Source organism: Cavia porcellus, unplaced genomic scaffold, assembly GCF_034190915.1.
Source record: "Cavia porcellus strain 051 isolate PalLab524CR breed Dunkin Hartley unplaced genomic scaffold, mCavPor4.1 scaffold_11, whole genome shotgun sequence".
Classification (NCBI taxonomy): Eukaryota; Metazoa; Chordata; class Mammalia; order Rodentia; family Caviidae; genus Cavia; species Cavia porcellus.
The window spans coordinates 32395185-32416526 of NW_026947494.1; the positions used below are offsets into that span (position 1 = coordinate 32395185).

Sequence of the window (21342 nt, forward strand, 5' to 3'; positions counted from 1 at the left end):
GTCAGCGTGCCCCTGTGGCTTCAGACCCGAGCAGAGCTTTCTGTCTGACTTGTCTCTCAATAAAGGGGCTTAATAGGCCTTACCACTGCTTGTTTTTCTTCTTCCCATGGGCAGAAGTGCTGGAGGAGCCCAAGAATTTTTCTTGTGAAACCCAAGACCTAAAGACTCTGAACTGTACCTGGGATCCTGGGGTGGATACTAGCTTGAGTTATGATCGACAGCAACAAAACTACATTTTATTTGAATCGTAAGTGAGATCTGGTAAAACTGTTGACAGAGTTTTCCTTGTTCCTTGTTTATGATGCTTGTGACTACATAAAAGCTACATGTAGTTATTGGAGAAAAGTTACGTAAATATTTCTAATCTTTGTACCACAGTCAGAAGATCTTTAGGTAATGGCATGTGTGTAATATTTCCTACCTCAGATTTTATTTTTCAAGTATGTACATGAAAGTGAGAAAGATAGTTAATGGTACATCCGTTATGTGTAAACAGTCCCATCTTTTCATTAGAACTTACCTAACTTTTCTGCTTTTTAAAGAATAATCAATTAGTTGATATTCTCAGAGGGAGAATCATGAATTGATTGTTAACACTTTTAATAACATGTAACAAATTCACTGAAATGAATTTCATTTCTCCTATTTGTTGGTACTAGATCAATGTCATATGGAATGTAGTTTGAGAATCAGACACCAAGTGTGCTGAAGAGATAATTATACATGTGCTTTGACGAAAGTGTCAACACTGAAATGGTCATTTTGTTTTTTAAGGTTTTCTGGGAAAGAGAAGTATTGTGAGCACAACAAGTGGTGTACTTGGGAAATTTCTCAAGATTTGGAAGCAACATACAACTTCACACTCACAGCTGAAAATTACTTAAGGAAGAGAAGTGTCAACTCTGCTTTTAAACCAATTGATCGAGGTAAGATTAGAGTTGACAGCTCACTATGGCCACTGACATACCCTTGACACACTGTGCAACCAAGTGCAGTGCTGGATTATTGGGTCCTGACCTAGATCCCCAGTCTCCTAAACGAGTCTCCTACAGCGAAGGCTTAAATAAAATGAGACAAGTGGTGTGATTTTAGGGCTCCAGGAGGGTCAAAACCCCTTAGCTGTGTTTGAGACTCTGAGGGCTACGACAAAGACTTCTCTGGACCACCTGCATTTTAGTAGCTCCTAACAAAGATCAGGGAAACTGAGGAAAGCATGGGCAATAGGCAGGACCCTGGGAGTCAGTTCAGAGACTTCTCCAAGTAATAAATCATGTCAATTTAGGAGAACTGTCTTATGGTGACATGTGTGGTAGGAGTGAGACTGTAGGAGTAATTCCTGCAGCTGCATTGTCTATCTACTTAATTGATGTTTGCGCCAAGTGTCCGCAGCTGTGGCCTTATCTTGCCCTTTGAGGTATCTCTGGCCTCACAGGCCACTACAGGCCTCAGCCAGGACCAGTGATTCGTAGAGGTTCACTTACTATGAATTAGCTCCCATCGCAGGCAAGGGGCCGAGGCCTAGGACGGACGCACAGATAAACATGGAAAGCCAATTAGTAAAATTTAAATCCTGCTCAGAGCTGCTTCGTAGTGGTCTCCAGCACTGGAGATTTTTGCATATTTTACATGTGAAATTTATACTTGATGCTTACAGTCTATGCCATGAGTCTTCTCGGGTGTCCACATTCCCTCTTATGTGTTTGTCTCAATATTTTAAGCATCAGTGAGCTAAGCAACTTTGAAACCAGATTCTGACATATACTTGTTTCCTGTTCTGTCTCGAAGCCTTCCCACCCTCCTCCTGTCAAGATTGTTACTTTAAATTGTGTATAAGTGTGTATGTGTGCATTCTTGTTTCTTACATAATTTTTTAAAAGTTTTTATTCTGTTTACTTTTAATGTATCAGAAGAACATCAGGCTGTCTATAATAGTCTAGTAATTTTTTTCAGTATTTTTGAATTGCTAGGCTTTGCTTATATCAGAGTGCTCCTGCAGTCCATTGTACTACTGTATAGTATTTCATAAATATACAAACTTTTTGTGTTTTTGAGACAGGCTTTCACTATGCAGTTCAGGCGGACCTTGAACTCACTTTGTAGCCCAGGCTGGCCTCAGACTCACAGTAATCCTCTTGCCTTAGCCTCCCGAGTGCAGGGATTGCAAGCATGCCCCACCACACCAGACTCAATATTGTACTCATCCATCTTTTTCTTTTAGTTCATTGGGTTTTTATTTTATTTTTCTTTATTTCTTTTTTCCTTCTCCTTCTCCTCCGCTTCTTCTTTTTTTTTTTTTTTTTTTTTTTTTTTGATTTGCAAAGTTCAGGGTGAGCTTGAACTTGTGGAGATCCTCCTGCCTCAGCCTCCTGAGTGCTGGAATTACAGATGTGTGCCACCACACCTAGAATTCATGTATTTCTTTCGATGGATATGAATTTGTGTCAGATATTTTGCTTTGAGCATTTTTTTACATGTGTTCAGTGTACATGTAACAGTTTTTTTTTCTTGAATATTTAGCTAAAAATGGAATTGGTGCAGACATAGAGTAGATATGTTCACCATGTGAAATCATATCCTGTTATTTCCAAAGCATTATTGCAGGTTATTTCCCAAGTGTTATCCCAAATACATTCCCACTCTATGGATTCACATTTTCTCTCAAGTTGCTATTGTCACTCTATTAATTTTTACCAAATGAATTGGTGTAAAATATTGCACAATAGTCTTGATCTGTACCATCTTTGAAGTTAAATCTCTTTTCTTCTATTTTGAACACATTGGTTTCCTCTTTTATTTATTAATGCTATTTTTGTACTTTTCTATACTTTTATACTTTTTGCATTGTTAAGAATTATTTCTATTTTCTTGACACTGATTTGTTGTTATTGATTTGTACATTGCTAATATCTTCTGACAGTTTGTAATGCTTCAATTTCTTGTACATGTTTATTTATGAGCTAAAGTTCTCAATTTTAATATAGACAGTTATACCAAAATCTTTTAAAGAAGTATCTTCTGTAATTTTCTACTTAAAATTGTAAATTTTTTAAAAAGACAATTCAATCCCTATTCCATCTAGGACTGTTAAATAAGGTAGAAACATTAGACTGAATTTTTCTTATGAGCATTCATCGTTCCATTTCTATTTATTAAATAGCTCCTTTCCCTGTGGTTTTAATCTGCCTGCTATCACTGTTGTGAGGGTATCAGAATTGTAGACTCAGCTCTCCTGACCAGTTTGTCTGTTTCTAGCATTACAGTGACTTGATGAACTCTTTGATCTCTTGCCAGAAACTATAGATTGCCTTTTGTGTTGGCCAGACACATCAGACCCAGAGGCTTCCAACTATGCTGGAGTCACTGAAGGGATACTACTGCAGTGCTCCCTTTTCTTGAATACAGAAGCGGCTTTTTTAGTTAGTATCTCAAGCCAGATTCTGTTTTTAGTGGAGACTCCCCTTTTGTGCTTCTGTTCTCTCCTCTGTTGCTGCGGCTTCTCCCCTCTTCTCACAGCTCATCCTCCACTGCCCACACCAGCATTTGCAGCTCCCTGGGCGTTGGCCCTGTGCCTTCTCTCCTGCCCACTGGGTGTCTTTTCTGTGGATGATCTCATTCAGGCTGGTGGCTTGAGGGACTTTCTGTGCTTCTCCCTGCTAGGAATTGAACTCGGGGCCTCATACAGGCTAGGCATGCACCTTACCAGCGAACTACACCCAGGCTTTTAAAATTTTACTTCGGTACAGACTTGCTAAATTGCTCAGACTACCCTCAAATTTGCAGTCCTCCTGCTTCAGCCTCTCAGGTGCATGGGATTATGGGTTGGACCATCATGCTCAGTTTTGCAAATCCTTTTGCTGTAGAATCTTTATACATGTTATTCATGTTTTTCTAGGATGCTTTTCCTTCCTATTTTTTTTTTTTTTGTCTTTTTCGCTTTTTATCAGTAGCAGGGATCGAACTCATGACTGCCTGCTTGCAAGGCAGGCGCTTATGCCGCTGAGCTAAATCTCCAGCCCCTTTCCTTCCTATTTTATCTTCTGGACTTCTATGTATCTCTTTGGGGTTTTAGCTTATTCACCATGTTAGCCTCGCATAGCATGTGAACAAAACTGAGCTACTGTCCCTAAGGAACTTATATGCTAATGCACGTTAAGGGGGTTGATGATGAGAGTTGAGGGGAACTTATATAGTAAGCAAGTCAATAAAGTAACTTAAAGTAATTATAAATCCTTTTTAAAAGATAAGATTCCAATGGGACAGAACATACCTGAGATGCTTCTTCAGCTAGTATTATTAGGGAGAATACTGTGAGAGTCAAGTCCTAAAGGATGACAAGGGGCCAGCCACCATCAAGAAAAGCATTTGACATAAAATTTATAGATTTGAAAAGGCTCAGTATAGTAACAAGCCCTGGGATTTTAAGGAACAGAAGCCATGTCTTTACTGCAGTGGTAGGCAATGGCCAATCATAATAGCTGTTGAACTGGGTAAGGCATTTAATATGAAAGGACAGAAGCATTAATATTAAGAGGAGAGAAGCCTGGTATGATTTACATGTAGCTCACATGAAGCTCAAGCTGAGCATCAGTGTTAAGGGTGAGGCAGGGACAGGAAGTCCCTGCAGGAGTCAGAGAGTCACACAGCTGGTGGAAAGCAATAATATTCCGAGGGAAGTTCGGAAAGAAGTTGGTCAGACTTACATAGGGAAAGCATGAGGATTAAAAAGGAAGGAGACATGTAGGATGAATTTTGGTTTAAACAACTGAGCAAATAAATACTGGCAAACACCAGCCCACCAAGGTTTTGTTAGTTGTAGTTGTGAGATCTTGTGAGGTCAGCTAAGTAAAAAGAGGGCATATCTGGATTTTTTCCATGCCAGATCCTCACTTGATAAGTCCACTGTCAGGTTTGGATGGTGGACATTGGCATTGGAATGCTGGTGCATGATGAAAAAGTTGCTGTGCTTGGTGACACAGAAAGGTCCATGATGGCGCATTCACTGCTTCATGGTTACCTGTAGTCGCCACAGCTGGTAAGAACCTAACAAAAAGTGTTCCACTTCCAGGACTCAGCTGCATGTCCCTGGGGAGAAAGCAGTGATAGGACAGTGCCCCATTCCCTGCTCTTCCCAGGATCTTAAGTGTTCCCTGCCTGTAGGGTGGGGATTGGGTTGAGTTGGTTTTAATGTCCTATTCTGTCTGTCCTTTCCTGAGACGACTGCTTCTGTGGACACCAATTTTGCTTATGGATTGGCAACGATCTTTCAGCTTCTGTGTTCCAGTCCAAGAAAGGGGGCTGTGTGCTGTATAAACTTGACATGTCTAGAAATATTGCCCATGAACTGGAAGTTTCAGACGTTCCCAGTGCCACAAAGAAACTTTTACTTGGGCATTCTTTGGTCCTTTTCTCAGCCTACATAGGACTAAATAGGTGTGCTTACAGGGGAAGCATCGCCTCCAGATTAGAACTGGAGGGCAGGTGACTAGGGAACTGTAGAAGCCTGCAGCAAACCACCCAAGGATATGTGCTTTAAAGAGAAATGGTGAGAGTAATGACTAGAACACTGAGACTCGGATTTCACAGTTACTGCGCAGTCAGGTGACTGCCCAGCCCACATCTACCTGTACCAAACTTGTATTTCCTAACACAATGCAATGCCAAGCTCCCCTGTACCTGAGTAAGTGTTTATTGTGTCCATGTTGCCCTAGTGAGATGGGGTTCTACCTAGTCGCAGCTGATTTGATGTTCTTCCTTAAAGTTGTGTGAGTTGGTTGCTGTATCTTTCAGTGACTGCATTGATTTGCAGATGATGGAGGGTGCATGAGAAATTCATTGTCTTCCATTCAAGTGTGCCCATTCTTGCATTGCTTGGGCAGTGAAGGATGTTCCTTGGTCAAAGTGAAATCTTACATTATATCCAAAAAATGCAACCAAATTCCTCTCAAGAGTGGCCATGATAGTTCCAGGTTCACATAAATGACACGTATGTATCCCTTTCAGGCAGAAAATTGTTGCTACAGTTCTTGTGTTTGCACAGGAATTTTTAAAAAGTCTATTATCTCAGTTATGTTCCCCTGGCCAGAAGGCTAGCCTGCTGGCAATGGCCCGTGAGTTGGAGAAAATGCAGTAAGAGAGAAGGGGAGGATGACTGTCTAGGGGGTGATCACAAGGCCTTTCCCCTTGTCCTGAGCCCTCTTTTAGTTCTCTCTCTCTCTCTCTCTCTCTCTCTCTCTCTCTCTCTCTCTCTCTCACTGTTTTTCCTCAATATTCTTTTTTATCTTTTTTTTCTCACTTTTTCACATCCCTGCCTTCCCTCTCCTTCTTTGTATCTTTCATGTCTGTAACAGGGGCATGCATGTCTGTGTGCACAAAAGAATAAGAATTCTCCAGTACTGTAGCTTAAACAGTACCATTCAAGGACACATCAGGGTAATCCTAACCCTTAACAAAATTGTACTTATAGGATCCAAAAAACCTAACTACAAATATATTAACAGATTCTGACAGTGTCACAGCCTCCCTCATTCAGTAAATACACTTCTGCCCAGCTGCATGCCTCTTCCACCTACGCATCCTCCCAAGCCTCATCACTAGCCCTGTGCTCAAATTAGAACTATAATTCCAGCAGACCGCAACCTCCTGTCTATTATTTTTACCTCCTGCATTTCTCTTACCTCCCTGTCTTCCTGCCTTTTTAGCCCTTTGTTCTCCTTCTTTTCTTTCCCTCCCCTCCAAAACCCAGAAAAACTGCAAATAGAAGTATCATATCGTCTATAAGGAGTATTGATAGATGGGTAAAATTATCAAAATAATTGTTAATGTTTAGATTGATAGATTATCAAAACAAGTTTTAGTGTTTACAATATGTCGATGCTATCATAACCAGTAGAAATTCTCCCCCTATAGCACAATGAGTAGTTATAATCCAAGTAAATTGAACAGGTTGTAGTGGTAGACAATCCCTTTTCACAAAATACCTAAAACAGAACCTAACTAAAGAGTTCTTCATGCTAATAAAGAATTCTCCGTACTCTTTTTAACCTCAACACTCACCACACACACAAGAAAAGGAACATGAAATGGCAAGGCAACAGAATGCTCCCAGTGACTCAGAATTCTCTATAAACTGATCTAAGGGGCACCAGTGGAGAGGAAATGAAACCCAAAATAGCTGAGCTGCATGAAATGATTTAAAAGGAATCGAAGAAACTCAATGAACTCAAAGGTATAATAGCCCAAAGATCGTGGAACTAACAAAGAAATTGACCAGTGTAGTTATTAAAGAAACAAACAAAAAAACTTAGAAGAGTTGATGAAAACAATTCACAACATGAATGACAAATTTACCAAAGAATTAGGCTCCATGAAAAGGTGTCAGTATAAAATTCCAGAAACAGAGGATTCTGTTGAATATATGAAAAGCAAAAATGACTAATGTGAGGACTCCCAGACCTGAAGGACAGAATGCGAACACTTGATGAGATGCTCAGAGATTCCTTAAAAATGACAATAGAGCAAAGGAAATTCATCTAGCAGGTCCTAGATGATGCTAAGAAGACTAACCTAAGGCTAATTGGAGATAAAGAGAAATTAGAGGGCAAAAAAAAAAATCTTCTTACAGAAATAGTAGCAGAAAACTTTCCAAGTATGGGGAAATAACCCAAAACACAAGTGAGTGAAGCTTACAAAAATGCCAAAAATTGTGATGAAAAAAGAAACTTCCCATGACACATCATAGTCAAAATTTCAGAAACCTTACATAAGCACAGAATCTTAAAAGCTGTCAAAGAAAAAAAAAATCACTTACAAAAATAAACTCACTAGGATTTAAGCAGAATCTTCATCATAAACTTTAAAGGGCAGGAGAGATTGGAGTGAAGAATTTCAAGCCCCCAAATAGAAGCAATTTTCAACTAATAGATTCTGCAAAACTGTGATTCAGAATCAATAGATAAACAAGGAAATTCCATGACCAAAAAACTTAAAGAAATTCTTGAACACCAAACCAACATTCTAAAAAATAATCAAGAACTTCCTAAAGAGAGACAACAAAGCTAACAGAGACAAAAGTCAGACAAAATAAATACTTCAAACAAAATGAATCACCAATGAAAAGACTAGACTGACAGACTGGATAGAAAAACAAAATCAAAACCAACCCCCCAAACAGTTTGTTACATTCAGGAGATTCATCTAATCCAAAAAAATTGATAGGCTGCACCAGGACTCTGACAGCATTCAGGGGTAGCAACTTTATCCTTAGACCACAATATACTTCAAGCTAAACTGATCAAAAAAGGCAAAGAAGGTCACTACATATTAGTTAAGGGAATAATTCAACAGGAAGAAAGTGCATATTAGTTAAGGGAACATTTCAACATCAGTTGTAAATAGATACACACCAAATACTAGCCCAACCCAGTTCATAAAACAAATACTAATATTTATAAAAGATCAAATAAATGCCAACATAACATAATGGGAAACCTTAACACCTTACTTTCACAAACAGGCAGATCAGCTAAACAAAAAATTATCAAGCAAACATCAGAGCTGAACCACTCCTTCAAACAAAACAAAAAGCTTAATAAATAATCTATAGATTGTTATACCTTACTACAACAGAATGTAGACCAAAGTATTAGTACAGTTATTAGCTCATCAATCCTGCTTAATCCTGCTCATCAATCCATGTATAGTAGCACATGCTTGTAATTCCAGCACTTAGGAGGCAGGCCCAGGAGGATTGCTGCTGGGTCACATAGCAAGACCCCGTCTCAAAAAAATCAGTAAGTAAGTAAGTAAGTAAATAAATAAATAGGTCCCACTTTTAAATAAATACAAAAGAACTAAGATCAACCCATGTATACTATCAAATTATGGCATATTGAAACTAGAAGTCAGTTGCAAAACAAACCATAGAGCCAAAACACCTGTAATCGAATGACATACTCCTAAATACTCAATGCATCAAAGAAGAAACCAAGAAACAAACCATTCCTCAAATAATAATGTGAGTACAACATACCTGAGGTTATTGGACAGAATGAAAGCAATTTTATAAGAGAAGTTTATTGCTGTGATCACCCATTTGAAAAAAGAATGTACTCAAATAAATAATCGAATGATTAACTATGATACTAGAAACAAAATAATCCAAACCCAAACCCATACAAAGAAGTAAACTATAAATGTCAGAGTGGAAATTCAGACTGACAATTCAGACTAACAATTCAGACTAATAAAATACAAAGAATCAATAACTAGAAGAGTGAATTCTTTGAAAAAAAATAAAATAGAAAGCCTCCTAAGCAGTCTTATCAAAAAAGGGAGGGAAAGACTCATATCACCATTATTAGAAATAAAAAGGGTAAAATCACAATGGAAACCATCAAAATTCAGAAGATTATTAGTAACAGCTTTGAAAATCTATTCACCAATAAATTGAAGAATTCAAAAAATTGGATAGACTCAGGTACATAAGAATTATGAAAACTGAACCAAGCATATATGAAAGCCCTAAAAATTCAAAAACAGGCAAGAAATTGAAGCAGTAATAAAAAAAAAAAAAACCCAAAACTAAGAGAATCATGGGACCCCAATGAATTTACTACTTCAGGGGAAATATAGCCAATATTTCTTAAACTTCTTAATGAAACCAAAAGGGAAGAAGTACTTCCAAACTTACCCTGAAGCTAGCATTACCCTGATTCTAATACTAGACAAATACTCAACTAAAATGGAAAACCTCAGGTCAGTGTTTTAATAAACATAGTGGCAAAATCTCTCAACAAGATACTAACAAACAGAAATCAACATGTTATCAAAGCAGTCATACAAAACTACACGTTAACCCAGGGATCCAAGGATGGATCAATAAATGTAATATACCATTTAAACAAAACCAAAGAATAAAAAAAAAAGATCATCTCAATATGTACTGAAAAAAATTTAAAAAAAAACCCCAACATTGATGCTTAAAAAAACCTGAAGAAAACATATATAAAAGGACCTTATCTCAATATGCTAAAAGCCATTTATGACAAACCTACTGCCAACATCGTATTAAATGAGGGAATGCTGAAAGGTTTCCCTCTAAAAAACAAGTACAAGATAAGGGAGTCCACTATCACTACTCCTGTTCAATATGGTTCTCAAATCATTACAGCAATTATGCAAGAGAAAGAAATAAAAGAAAAGGGAAGGAATAGGAAAGGAAAAAGTTACTTGCAGATGACATAATCCTTTACATAAAAAGCCAAAAATTTCTACCAAATTCAGAAATGTAGCAGGAGATAAAATCAACACACAAAAGTCAATAGTGTTCCTGCACACACATTGAGAAAAAAATTGGGAACATATGCTATTCACATTAAGAAAAATTAAATACTTCAGAATTAGTCTAACCAAGAAAGTGAAGACCTCTATAATAAAATTACAGTTTTCTGATAAAGGAGATCAAAGAGGATGTCAGTAAATAGGAAGATATCCCCTATTTCTGGATAGGCAGAATCATTACTCTCAAAACATCCATATTTCTAAAACTGATACATAGATTTAAACAATCCCAAGCAAAATACCCATAGCATTCATTCCTCAAAGTATTAGAGAAAACAATCCTAAAATTCATATGGAACCAGAAGCTCAGAATAACAAAAGCAATCCTGGGTGACAAGAGCAAAGCAGGGTGCATCACAATTCCAGATTTGAAATTGTATTACAAAGCAACTGTGATTAAACAGTATGGTATGCACACAAAGATAGATATATGGATCAGTGGAACAGAACAGATAATGCAGAAGCAGCCCCAAGCACATCTATCTGTCTGATCTTAGATAAAGAGGCCAAGAACATATGCTGGAGGAAAGATAGCCTCTTGAATAAATGGTGCTGGGAAAATTGGCTATCTCTGTGCAGAACATTGAATCTAGATTCATATATCTTTCCACTTACTAAAGTAAAGTCAAAATAAGTCAAAGATCAATATGTTAAAAACAGAAACATTTAATCTACTGGAAGATAAAATAGGTAAAACTCTTGGAGTCATGGATATATGCAAGGACTTTGTGAACAGAACCTCAGTTTTACAAGAAATAACAAAGAATCAACAAATGGGATCAAGAAGCTTCTGCACAGCAAAGGAAACAACTAACAGAGTGAACATATAACCTAGAGAATGGGAAAAAAACTTCCGGCTACGCTTTAGATAGAGAACTAATATCTAAGGAGGAGATATATATATCTCCTCCCAAAAAGGAAAGACTTAATCAAAAGTGCGCAAGTCAAATTAATAGGCATTTCACAGAAAATGTAAAAATGGCCAAATATAAAAACATGGAAAATATTCAACATCTCTGGCCATTACAGAAGTGCAAATTAACAAACCGCCTAAATTTTATCTTACTCCAGAAAGAATGGCTATCATCAAGATATCAAATAATAACAAATGCTGGTGAGAATATGTGGGAAAAGGAAACTTTCTGCACAATTGGTGGGAATGTAATAGTTTAGAGCCACTATCAAGTCAGAATGGTCAAAAACTAAAATCAGAAATTCTATTTGAACCAGCTATAACTTGTCTAAGTATTTCCCCAAAAGAATTAAAGACGTCAAATTACAACGATACATGTATACCCACGTTTATAGCAGCACAACTCATAAGAGCTAAATCTTGGCCAATATGTCTCTCAACAGATGACTGGATAAAGAAAATGTAGTATTTATACACAATGTAGTACTGCTATACTGTAGAGAAAGATAAATTTAAATCATATTTAAGAAAATGAATGCATCTTAAAACCATAATGTTAAGTGAAATAAACTAAGCATTCAAGCTGAAATATCTCACTGTTTCCCTTATATGAAAAACCCAGAGTACAAATAAAAGAGCAAAATAGAAGATAGATGGCAGGAAACTGGGAGATAAATATTCTGTAAATGGTAAGAGGACTAAGAGATGGAGGAGAAGGGAGTGTACAGAGTATTAAAATATTTTTCATTTGCATATATCACTCTCAAAATAGCCATAAGTGTTAGATGTATTACAAAAGTATTAATAAAAATATTTTAGAAAAAAATGCAGCTAGATATGGTGGTAGAGGTGGCCAAGAGTCCATCACTACTACATGTGATTTGGCCTGTCGGGCAGAGCATCCATTTCTACTTTCAGGCAAAAGATCCACTGACCCAACAGTTCTACCTATGTATTCCCTGAGCTTTTAGCTGGCAGAGCTCTCAGTAAACCACACCAGACCTTCAGCAGGCGTATTTTTGATTGTTGAGTGTCACATAGTCAGAGGAGAAGCCATTGTTTAGCTAGCTATTTGTTTATGGAATCTGTTAATCCCTTGGGATACCAGCTGGGCCTGACCTTAATTTTATTTCATAATTAGTTTCATTTAATAATTCAGGTCTGTTAAGCCTATCCAATTCATTGCTGGCATTTGCAGGCACTTAAGTAATAAACAGATGTTCACATTGTAGTGTTCCATTTGGCACTGTGACCATAGGATGCAGAGCCCAACTGCAAGCAAGGAGCTGCCAATTAGAGAAGTATATCTGGTACCTGCCTCAGGTAATGTAAATGTGTGAAATCGGCAGGCCAACTCACCCTTGTGGCAGTTTTTTTATTGTCATACTGTTGTGGCTTGAATCTAGATGCCCTCCAAAGCGTTGCAGGGCTTTTCAGAAGTAGCTGGAGCTAGGGTATGTGATGTGTGATTTCTAAATTAGCCCACTGATGGGTTAAGCATAGTAGTGGGTGTGGATAATGCATGTGGATGTAGATGGCACCCTCCAAAAAGCAGACAGCCTGCGAGGGATAAAGGGGGAAGCAGGCTGCTGTTAATTCCCTGACATCTGCCTGTCACACCATGAACTGGTTGTTTCTCCTCTGGGATGGCTCTCCGCCATCGTATTGAAGCCCACTGACTGTGAACTGAAACATCTGTAAACCGTGAGCTGAAATAAGCCTTTCTTCCTTTAGGTTTAGGTGTTGGATATTTTGTTTCAGCAATGAGAAAAGTAAGACACACACTCTCTAATCACATACATAGAAGATTTGAATGTCTGTGGTTCCACCAGGCTAACGGATTCTAAAGAGTACTAAAAGCAGTGACTGGACCAAAATGATTGAATGGCTTCCAAGACTTGCTCTTGCAGAGGGCCCCATTGAAAGTCAGCGGTGTTGCTGGTAATCTTGACTAAGAGGACCAAAAAGATACCCAGGTTGGGTACATGCTGTCTTCATTACCTAAAGATACCTACTAGCAGCTACTGCCCTCCCTTTTCATTAAGTACAATCAGACCAAACTCTTTTTATTTGAGCATATCCAGGATATTTCTTTGGCTTTCCAACCAGATGACCTTGGCATTTCGCTTATAGTACTCCATTGTTGGTCTCCAATGCCCAGGAGAGCTTTTGGACCAGCTGAACATGGCTGTTACATCTCCACAGGGTTGCTGGCAATATTTTCATCTGCATTGTCTTGAATTACAGTTATGTCCTGCTCTCTGCTCTATGTGCAGAACCACTTTTGTTAAGTAGCCCATTAGGACTTGAGTAGCTAGGTACAGACAGGAGTGGCCATGCCATGTTATGGTTCAGATTCTCAACTGTGAAGGGCATAGTCTTCAGATGAGGGTCACAATCTGGGACACAAGCAGCCAAAATGCCAACAGTCTGTAATGTACTCATTGGCCAAAGGGATCCACGCAGAAGCAGATAAACAGATAAGCACTGGTGGTCGCTGTGTTGTCCTCAGGCCTTCTGTTGCCATCAGTTTAATTTTTACCTTGAGAGGACCAGGAAACATTGTCACATAGCTCTCATATCCAAGAACTCCGGCTAAGTCTGAACTTTTTACTTTTCCCTTTAATCTTGATAGGAGCAGAAGGTCACTGGACTCTCCTAGGAGTCCACAAACTTTGATCTCATCTTTAACTGTCCTGTTGAACCTGAGACCTTTGGGTCTTAGTGCCCCTTTATTATTCAGAAACAAACATCTGGTTGGTCATCTGGTTGGACTACAGAAGGCTTCCCTAGCTCTCTGTCCTTCTGTCGTCTTTTTGTTTCCCTCTCAGATGTCACAAGGGCCATTGGTCATGGACTTCTTTTTTCTTTCCTCTCAGACAGCTCAGGGTCCATCTGAATGCTTAGTTCCCAAGCCTTCCATGAATACGCAGTCTCATCATGACTGTCAACTAGGGGATCCTAGACCAGGCTCCCTACTTCCACATGTTCTTTCTGTCTCAATCCATGCAGCCAGTTCATTCACATCCATGTACATGTGTGTCTATGTCCCATTTACCGTTCTTTTTTGCCATATATTTTCCAGCTGTATGTCCAACTCCTGCACCCCCAAGCTGGCATCTGTACGTGGGCCAGTTATGAGAAGGGCTATTATTTCTCCCACTTAGCCAATAAGCCAGTTTTCTCAGATGCGATCCTGCATGCTGCAGGAACAATTTTGAGTGAGACAGACCCCTCCATACACAGGTTAGTTACATGAAACAGCATTACTACAAGGAGGAGGCAAATGATAACAAATGCTGAGCAGTCACTGCCAACCAGTCCTCCGGGGCTCAGGAAAGCTGGCCAGAGCAGCAGATAGGATCTCCTCCGGGAGTTCCCCACTTGCACTGCAGCTGAAAGGGCCTCAGAAGTTAGCCTTTCTTGGGTAATCGACCTTGTGGACTTATGATTCACTGGCACAGGACATGCTATTTCTAGCAGGGAGTAGAAAAGTTCCCAGGCTGTTCCATACAGCCTCCCTCCCCACTAAATTTCAGGATGTTGTATCCAGTGCATTCTACAGTTATTCTTCATCACTGTGAACAACAGAGATGGGCTGGCTCAGTCCCAGGCTATCTGGAGAACTGCCACACGTCACCCATTTCACTGTTTCACATGAAATGTAGAAGAAGCTGGAAAACTATATCTGTTCCTCTCTGTTCCCCCACCGAGGAGCCTTATGGGTACCACACACTACCCCTGCATGCAGTGAAAACCCCACCAGACAACATGTTCTTTTTGCTTTCAACATCCATGCACACCTTACATGCCTGGACAAAAGGCTTTGAGGGCTGAACCAACAGACTCTGATCCAGGACTGAGTTTAATAGGAAGGCACACAGAGCAGACTGAAAAAGCACTGCACTAGCTTTGAAAGCTGAATTTGCATTGGAGCCATGCTGCACTAAAGGCAAATTGAAATGCAGCCCATACCTAACCAGATCAATTGTCAACTAAAACAAAATTCCAGCACTATCCAAAGGATCTCTATACTCACAGTCCCACAGTAGTCTTGGATTTACCCAAATAATTACCATTTCTGTTGCTTATCAACAGTCTAAAGTTACAAGTTTCCTTTTCATGTCATTCTCATGTCCCTTTAGCCTGAGGAACCCCATTTAGCACTTTTTTTAAAAGTTCTGCTAGTAAGAAACCTTCAGTTTTGTTTCACCTGATCATTTCTAGTTGCCTTCTGTCCTAAATCAGGGTATCGAATTCTGGATTTACTCTTCTCTAGCACTTTAAAGGTGTCCCCCTACCTTCTGGTCTCCTTTGTTTCTCACCTAAAATGTACAGTCATTTGAATCATTCCTCTATATGTATCATATCCTATTTTTGTAGCTGTTTAAAATGATTTTCTTTGGTTTCTTATAGTTTAATTATGATAGTTCTTGGCATAGTTTTCTTTGCATTTATCAATCCTGAACTTCCTGAATAGGTAACATTATGTAAATCACCAAACTTGGGCGTTTCCATCATTGTTTATTCAATTGTTAATTTGAAGCCATTGTTATCCCCTATTTCTATTGACATTGTTGCAATGCTTTTATGGGGGGGGGGAGAAAAGAAAAGTAAAGAAAGAGAAAAAGACAAGAAAAACATTATTGTTTAAGGAACCTGAGCTCTGTTCATTTGGTGTGTGTATTTTTTTTCTTGTCTTTGAGTTAGGTAATTTCTATTGATGATCAAGTCTTTCTTGATTGTTAAGTATTTAGGAGAGATTTCTTTGGTTCTGGCCCATGTTTTTTTCTCCCTGAATTTGTCAAATCTGTAGATTTATATCTTAACCCCAAATTAGGAGGGATTTTAAAATTTTAAACCTACATCATCCTGAATCTTGTTCATTTCTTCTCGGTGCTCTGTGGGGTCATCTTTATCAATCTACTTTCTGATTCATGGACTGTTTTGTCATCTCTATTCTGCTATTGGTCCTCCCAAGTGAGATTTTATTTGTTTTATTGTATTTTTAAGCCTAAAATTTCTAATTTATCCTCTATTTTTCGACTGAGTTTTTTTTTTTATTTTTCCATTTGTTTTGAGAACGTTCAAGATTGCTTGTTGGAATAGTTTTAGAATCATTGTTTAGGTATTTTGGCAGATTATTTTAGCCTTTTGAATTGGCACTTGTTGATAGTGTTTCCCCATATGAGTTGAGATTTTCCTAGTTCTTTGAATGCTAACTTACTGGGATTTTATCCTGGACATTTTGTATGTGATGCTGTGGGACTCTGAGTGTACAGATCCTTTGGATAGTGCTGGAATTTTGTTTTAGTTGACAATTGACCTGGTTAGGTATGGGCTGCATTTCAGTTTGCCTTTAGTGCAGCATGGCTCCAATGCAAATTCAGCTTTCAAAGCTAGTGCAGTGCTTTTTCAGTCTGCTCTGTGTGCCTTCCTATTAAACTCAGTCCTGGATCAGAGTCTGTTGGTTCAGCCCTCAAAGCCTTTTGTCCAGGCATGAGCAATCGGAAAGTGGGTACAGGCATTCGTAAACAACTCCAGGGAATCACTTTGTCAAGCACTGTCCCTCATACCTTTCAGTTCCCTAAAACTCTCCCTTTGGGAACTTTAATTGCTGCTCTCTGTCACTCACTAGCAATATTGTGCTCTCACCCAAGGCCAAGAGTTGGGAGAACTGATTGGAAAACAAACCAAACCCAGGGCATTCTCTGCCAGTGTGGTGGAACCTCCAAGTCTGGTCCCTGCCTCTCTGTTGCTGTCCTCGCAGAGTTCTCCGGGGACACTTTGTAGGTTAGGTCCACTGCATTCTTGTGTGTACCTCATCTTTTTCAGAACTCCATCCACCCAGGTTTTTTAAAATTTCACATACTGTGCTTTTCAATTCTAAAATTTTCATTTGCCTCTTTTTTTAAATGTTTTCTCTTTTTCTGCTGAGAATTCTCTTCCTCCTATTCATTTTAGATGTGTTTTCCTTTGCCTCATGGAGCTGTATGAAGTCTTTGTTTAACAGTTCCGTCATTTAAGTCATCTGGAGGCTGGCATCTGTTGATTGCTTGTTCCCTTGGGAACTGGTGACATTTCTCTGGAGTAGTCTTGATTATTTAGAATTTGGGATTATAGCCTTGCCATTACTAATGCCATTTTGGTTAGACTCTGGGATTTGTCATAATATTCCCCCATAGGCTGTCCCCTTCAAGTTTTAACTCCCATCTACAATCCATTTGCACATGTTTAATTTCAAACATCTTTAGGTTGCTTCTTTTGGTATTTTTTTTTTCAATATTCATCATAGACTTTAGCATTGGGAAGAAGGCCTTGGGGTCTCTTTTTCTTTGTTTGCATCTCTGGATCAGGATTTGCTGTGTTCTGAGTGTGAATGGTAAAAGAGAAAAGCTGTAGTTGGCATAGTTTATCTTGTCAGTGAGTAATGGTTTGGTTTGACATTTTCTTCAACATATACCTCCCAAAAAATACCTGTTAAATAGAGGAAGAGATGAACTGTCTATTTACCAAAGTCCTTTTGGATCTGTGCTTGAATTATTTTCTTATTGTCATTGTTTGTTTCTTTTTCTTTCCTTAGTTCACCCAAAGGCTCCCGAGAGTGTCCAGTTTGAAAATGTAGGCGCCACATCTGCCGTAGTGACTTGGAAGATTCCTGTCCTTGGGAATTATTTCACACTTTTGTGTCAGATTGAACTCCATGATAAAGAAGATGTGAGACGGGTGAGAACACTGCATAGGTAGACATAGTCGTGTACACCTGTAATCCTAGCACTCTGGAGGACTGAGGCACAAGGCTAGCGCAGGCTGGACAGTTTAGTGATTGTACAAGACCCTTACTCAAAGGAGGGAACTTAAAGGAGGAACCGAGGAATATGGCTCAGAACCTATATCCTTTAGGGACTGAACAGACAGACTAAAATCACTTTAAACTCCTTTCTGTGTGGGGTCAGTGGTGTGGGTCATCTGTGTAAAGAGGCCATGAGTTCACCATAGACTTTAGCACTGGGAGAAGGCCTTGGGGTCTCTTTTTCTTTGTTTTCATCTCTGGATCAGGATTTGCAGTGAATTAAGTGCACCAATACTTCTATCTCTACATTTTTTTCCCTGTTTCTTTCTTTTCTCTTCTCAAGGAGCACAATGTCTCCATCAAGGTGAACGGTGAGTTTCTCTTCAGTGAGCTGGAGCCGGACACAGAGTATGTGGTCCACATCCGCTGTGCCAACAGCAAGCGCTTTTGGAAATGGAGCGAATGGGTCACTCATACCCTTGTCACAGCTCAAGCTGGTATGTTTGGCTCCCCGTCATTTACCCCTAGGAACACTCAGGTTCAGGAAACGGATTGGGTTCCCCGAGCACCTTCCACTTTCACCAAAAACTAAGAGGGAAATATGGAGACAGAAACAGGAAACCATTTTAAAAGACTGGATTAAAGATTGGCCTAATGAGTGGGTAGACATCAACTTCAATATTGGATGTCAGTATTATTTCTACTGTAAATTTTCTCTCCTAACTTTTCTAAGAGTTTATAAGCCACTTCTATTGCTGTAGTCACATTGGATGTAAATTAGGATACAGGACGTTTAATTCAAGACCGGAAGCAAGCACTAGTGTTATAAAAGTTGCTGGTTTTACACTAAGCAAATAAATCGTGTTTGGAGATGGAATGTTATTTGGATCCTTGCTCTTTGGTAAGTGGTTTGTTGCAGCTACCAGGTCTCTGCTCTGCCGCTCTTGGTGGTCGAATTTCTTCAGTACTGACTACAGTTTCCTTCCACTAATAAGTTATGTCCTAAAACTCAAATGGGCCTCAGAAGAGATGGCCCGTTCCCAGTTCTCTCCAAATGAAGGCCTTACTGTGCCTGTCCTCCAGACGAGGCCGCGTGTATCCATGGAGGGAAGTGATCCCCAGTTTGTGGTTGTAACGGGTGGCAGAGATGCGATGGTACAACACCAGCTCACTTCGACTGTGTGCCCGCCAGAGCTCCAGGTGCTTATTGTGCTGTTCTCTTTCATCCTTGACACGCGTGTACGTGGTATTATTATCCTCATTTTACAGACGAGGACAACAAGGTAGAGAGAGGCGCAGCGATTTTTCTGGCTTAGCCAGCGAGTGACCGAGCTGCCACTCAGCCACACAGCCTGGCTTCCACATGACTGCTCCTCTGGGTTGTTATTACAGCTTTGCAAATCATGTTGATTCACATCCTGGCTATGTTACTGCCAGAGGGAGGATTATAAGAACTCTTTTTATTCTTGCTGTGGAGGTGGGGTCACAGCTCTTTCTGTGGTTTTCTCGGGGGACTGTTTTAAAGCAGTAGCTCTAACGAGTGCAAAGTCAGCCAATAAGAAGCTGTTGTATATAGTGTCATCCGCTGTGTAGCGGCAGTTTTATTTTGAGCAGTAGTTTACAAGCCAGCTGAATGTTTTCTGACACTGTGCCAGAGATTTCAATAAAGTATTTATTTTAATACTGGGTTTTTTTGGGAGGGTACTGGGAATTGAACATAGGACCTTGCCTTTCCCAGGCAGGTGCTTTGCTGCTGAGCTATATCCTCAGGCCAAATACTGGCTTTTCCAGTATGGCTTACTTAGTGAACTGAAATCTGCTTAAATTAAAAACAAAAACAGGAAGTTATCTTTAAGTTGAGTATTATATTGGTCAGTTTTTCAGTTGCTGGAATAACACTTGCAATTTAAAGGAGGGAAGCTTAGTTAAATGCCAGAGGTTTCAGTCCTGGCTGACAGCTCCAGGCAGAAACCTCATGGTGGAAGGGTGTGGAGAGCAAAGCTGGTCAGACTGTGGTGCCAGAGGGGAGAGGAAGGGGCCACGGACCCCATCTCGTGAGGTGTGCTCTCTGCAGGGTAGCTCCCAAGATAATCAATCAGGTTGATAAGGGCCTGCCTGTCACAAGCAGAAAGAGTCAGTAACCAGCACAGTAAACGTAACTGACCTAAGTGTTAACTTGGGAGTATAGTAGACTGCAAGAGAGAGATGGGTCTTCGTGTTACTTTTCCAGAACAACTCTTGCAAAGAGCTGTTTTCCATCAAATCACAAATTACCTACTTTCTCATAAAGGAACAAAAAGGTGAAACATCTTGTTAGTTTTGTTAATTTGTGATGGTTGCTGTTTAACACTTTAAAATTAATTGCCTTATTTATTTATGTAATTATTTTCCCTACCAAAGATTGAATCCAGGGCATTCTCGCTGAGGTCTATCCCAGCCCTTGTTAAAAATTTTTTAAAATTTTGAGACAGGTCTCTCTAAGTCACTGAGTCACCTGGGATGGGCTGGAACTTGCAGCTCTACTGCCTCAGTCTGCCAGAGTGCTGGCATCACAGGCATGGACTGTGGGAGATGATATTGTTTTATTTTCAATTTGTGAAAGTAGCGACAGGATTTTAGTACATTCACAAAATGTAGTTGAGTAGAGAGATGTTTTTAAGACTGGACTTGAAGAGGAAGTTTGCTGTTAGGGCCTGCTACAGGGTGATGACAATACTTGGGAGTTCTCCTCCCCTCCTCTCCCCTCTCCTCCCCTCCACTCCCCTTTCCTCCGCTCTCCTCCTCTCCCCTTTCCTCTCCTCTCCTCCCCTCCTCTCCTCTCCCCTCCCCTCTCCTCTCCTCCACTCCCCTCTCCTCTCCTTCACTCTCCTTTCCTCCCCTCTCCTCCTCTCCCTTCCCCTCCTCTCCCCTCCCCTCTTGTCCTCTCCCCTCCCCTCCCCTCCTCTCCTCCTTTCACTTGCCCTTTTTTATTTTGTTATTTTCAGCTATTCTGAGTCAGTGCCTCACTGCATAGCCCAGGCTTGGACTCATGACCATCCCTGCTTAGTCCAAATTCAGGGCTGCCAGGCATGCACACTGCGTGTGGCAGAGCTGATGCATCTCTGTGGACACACTAGCAGTGAAAGCCAAATCGTTCTCATGGCTGAGGAATGTTCCAAATACATTTTCACTATTTTTCTTTTGTCCTATGCTTATTTAAATACGACCATAACAAAACTCAGAGTGAAAAGTGTGATTCCCTATAGAATATAGATTATTACACAAATATTAAACAAAATGACTTACGAACTGAAAACCA

General features: G+C 39.8%; 1 protein-coding gene across 4 annotated transcripts in view; it reads left to right on the plus strand.

Annotated features, from left to right (window-relative positions):
* Osmr (oncostatin M receptor) overlaps positions 1-21342 on the plus strand; it is a 65105-nt gene that overhangs the window by 30265 nt on the left and 13498 nt on the right. For all 4 annotated transcript variants that reach the window (XM_013152868.2, XM_063258103.1, XM_013152866.3 and 1 more), the window contains 4 exons: positions 115-247; positions 775-926; positions 17835-17977; positions 18388-18541. In XM_013152868.2, coding sequence (XP_013008322.1) covers positions 115-247; positions 775-926; positions 17835-17977; positions 18388-18541 — 582 coding nt within the window. The remainder of the gene's footprint in view (positions 1-114; positions 248-774; positions 927-17834; positions 17978-18387; positions 18542-21342) is intronic.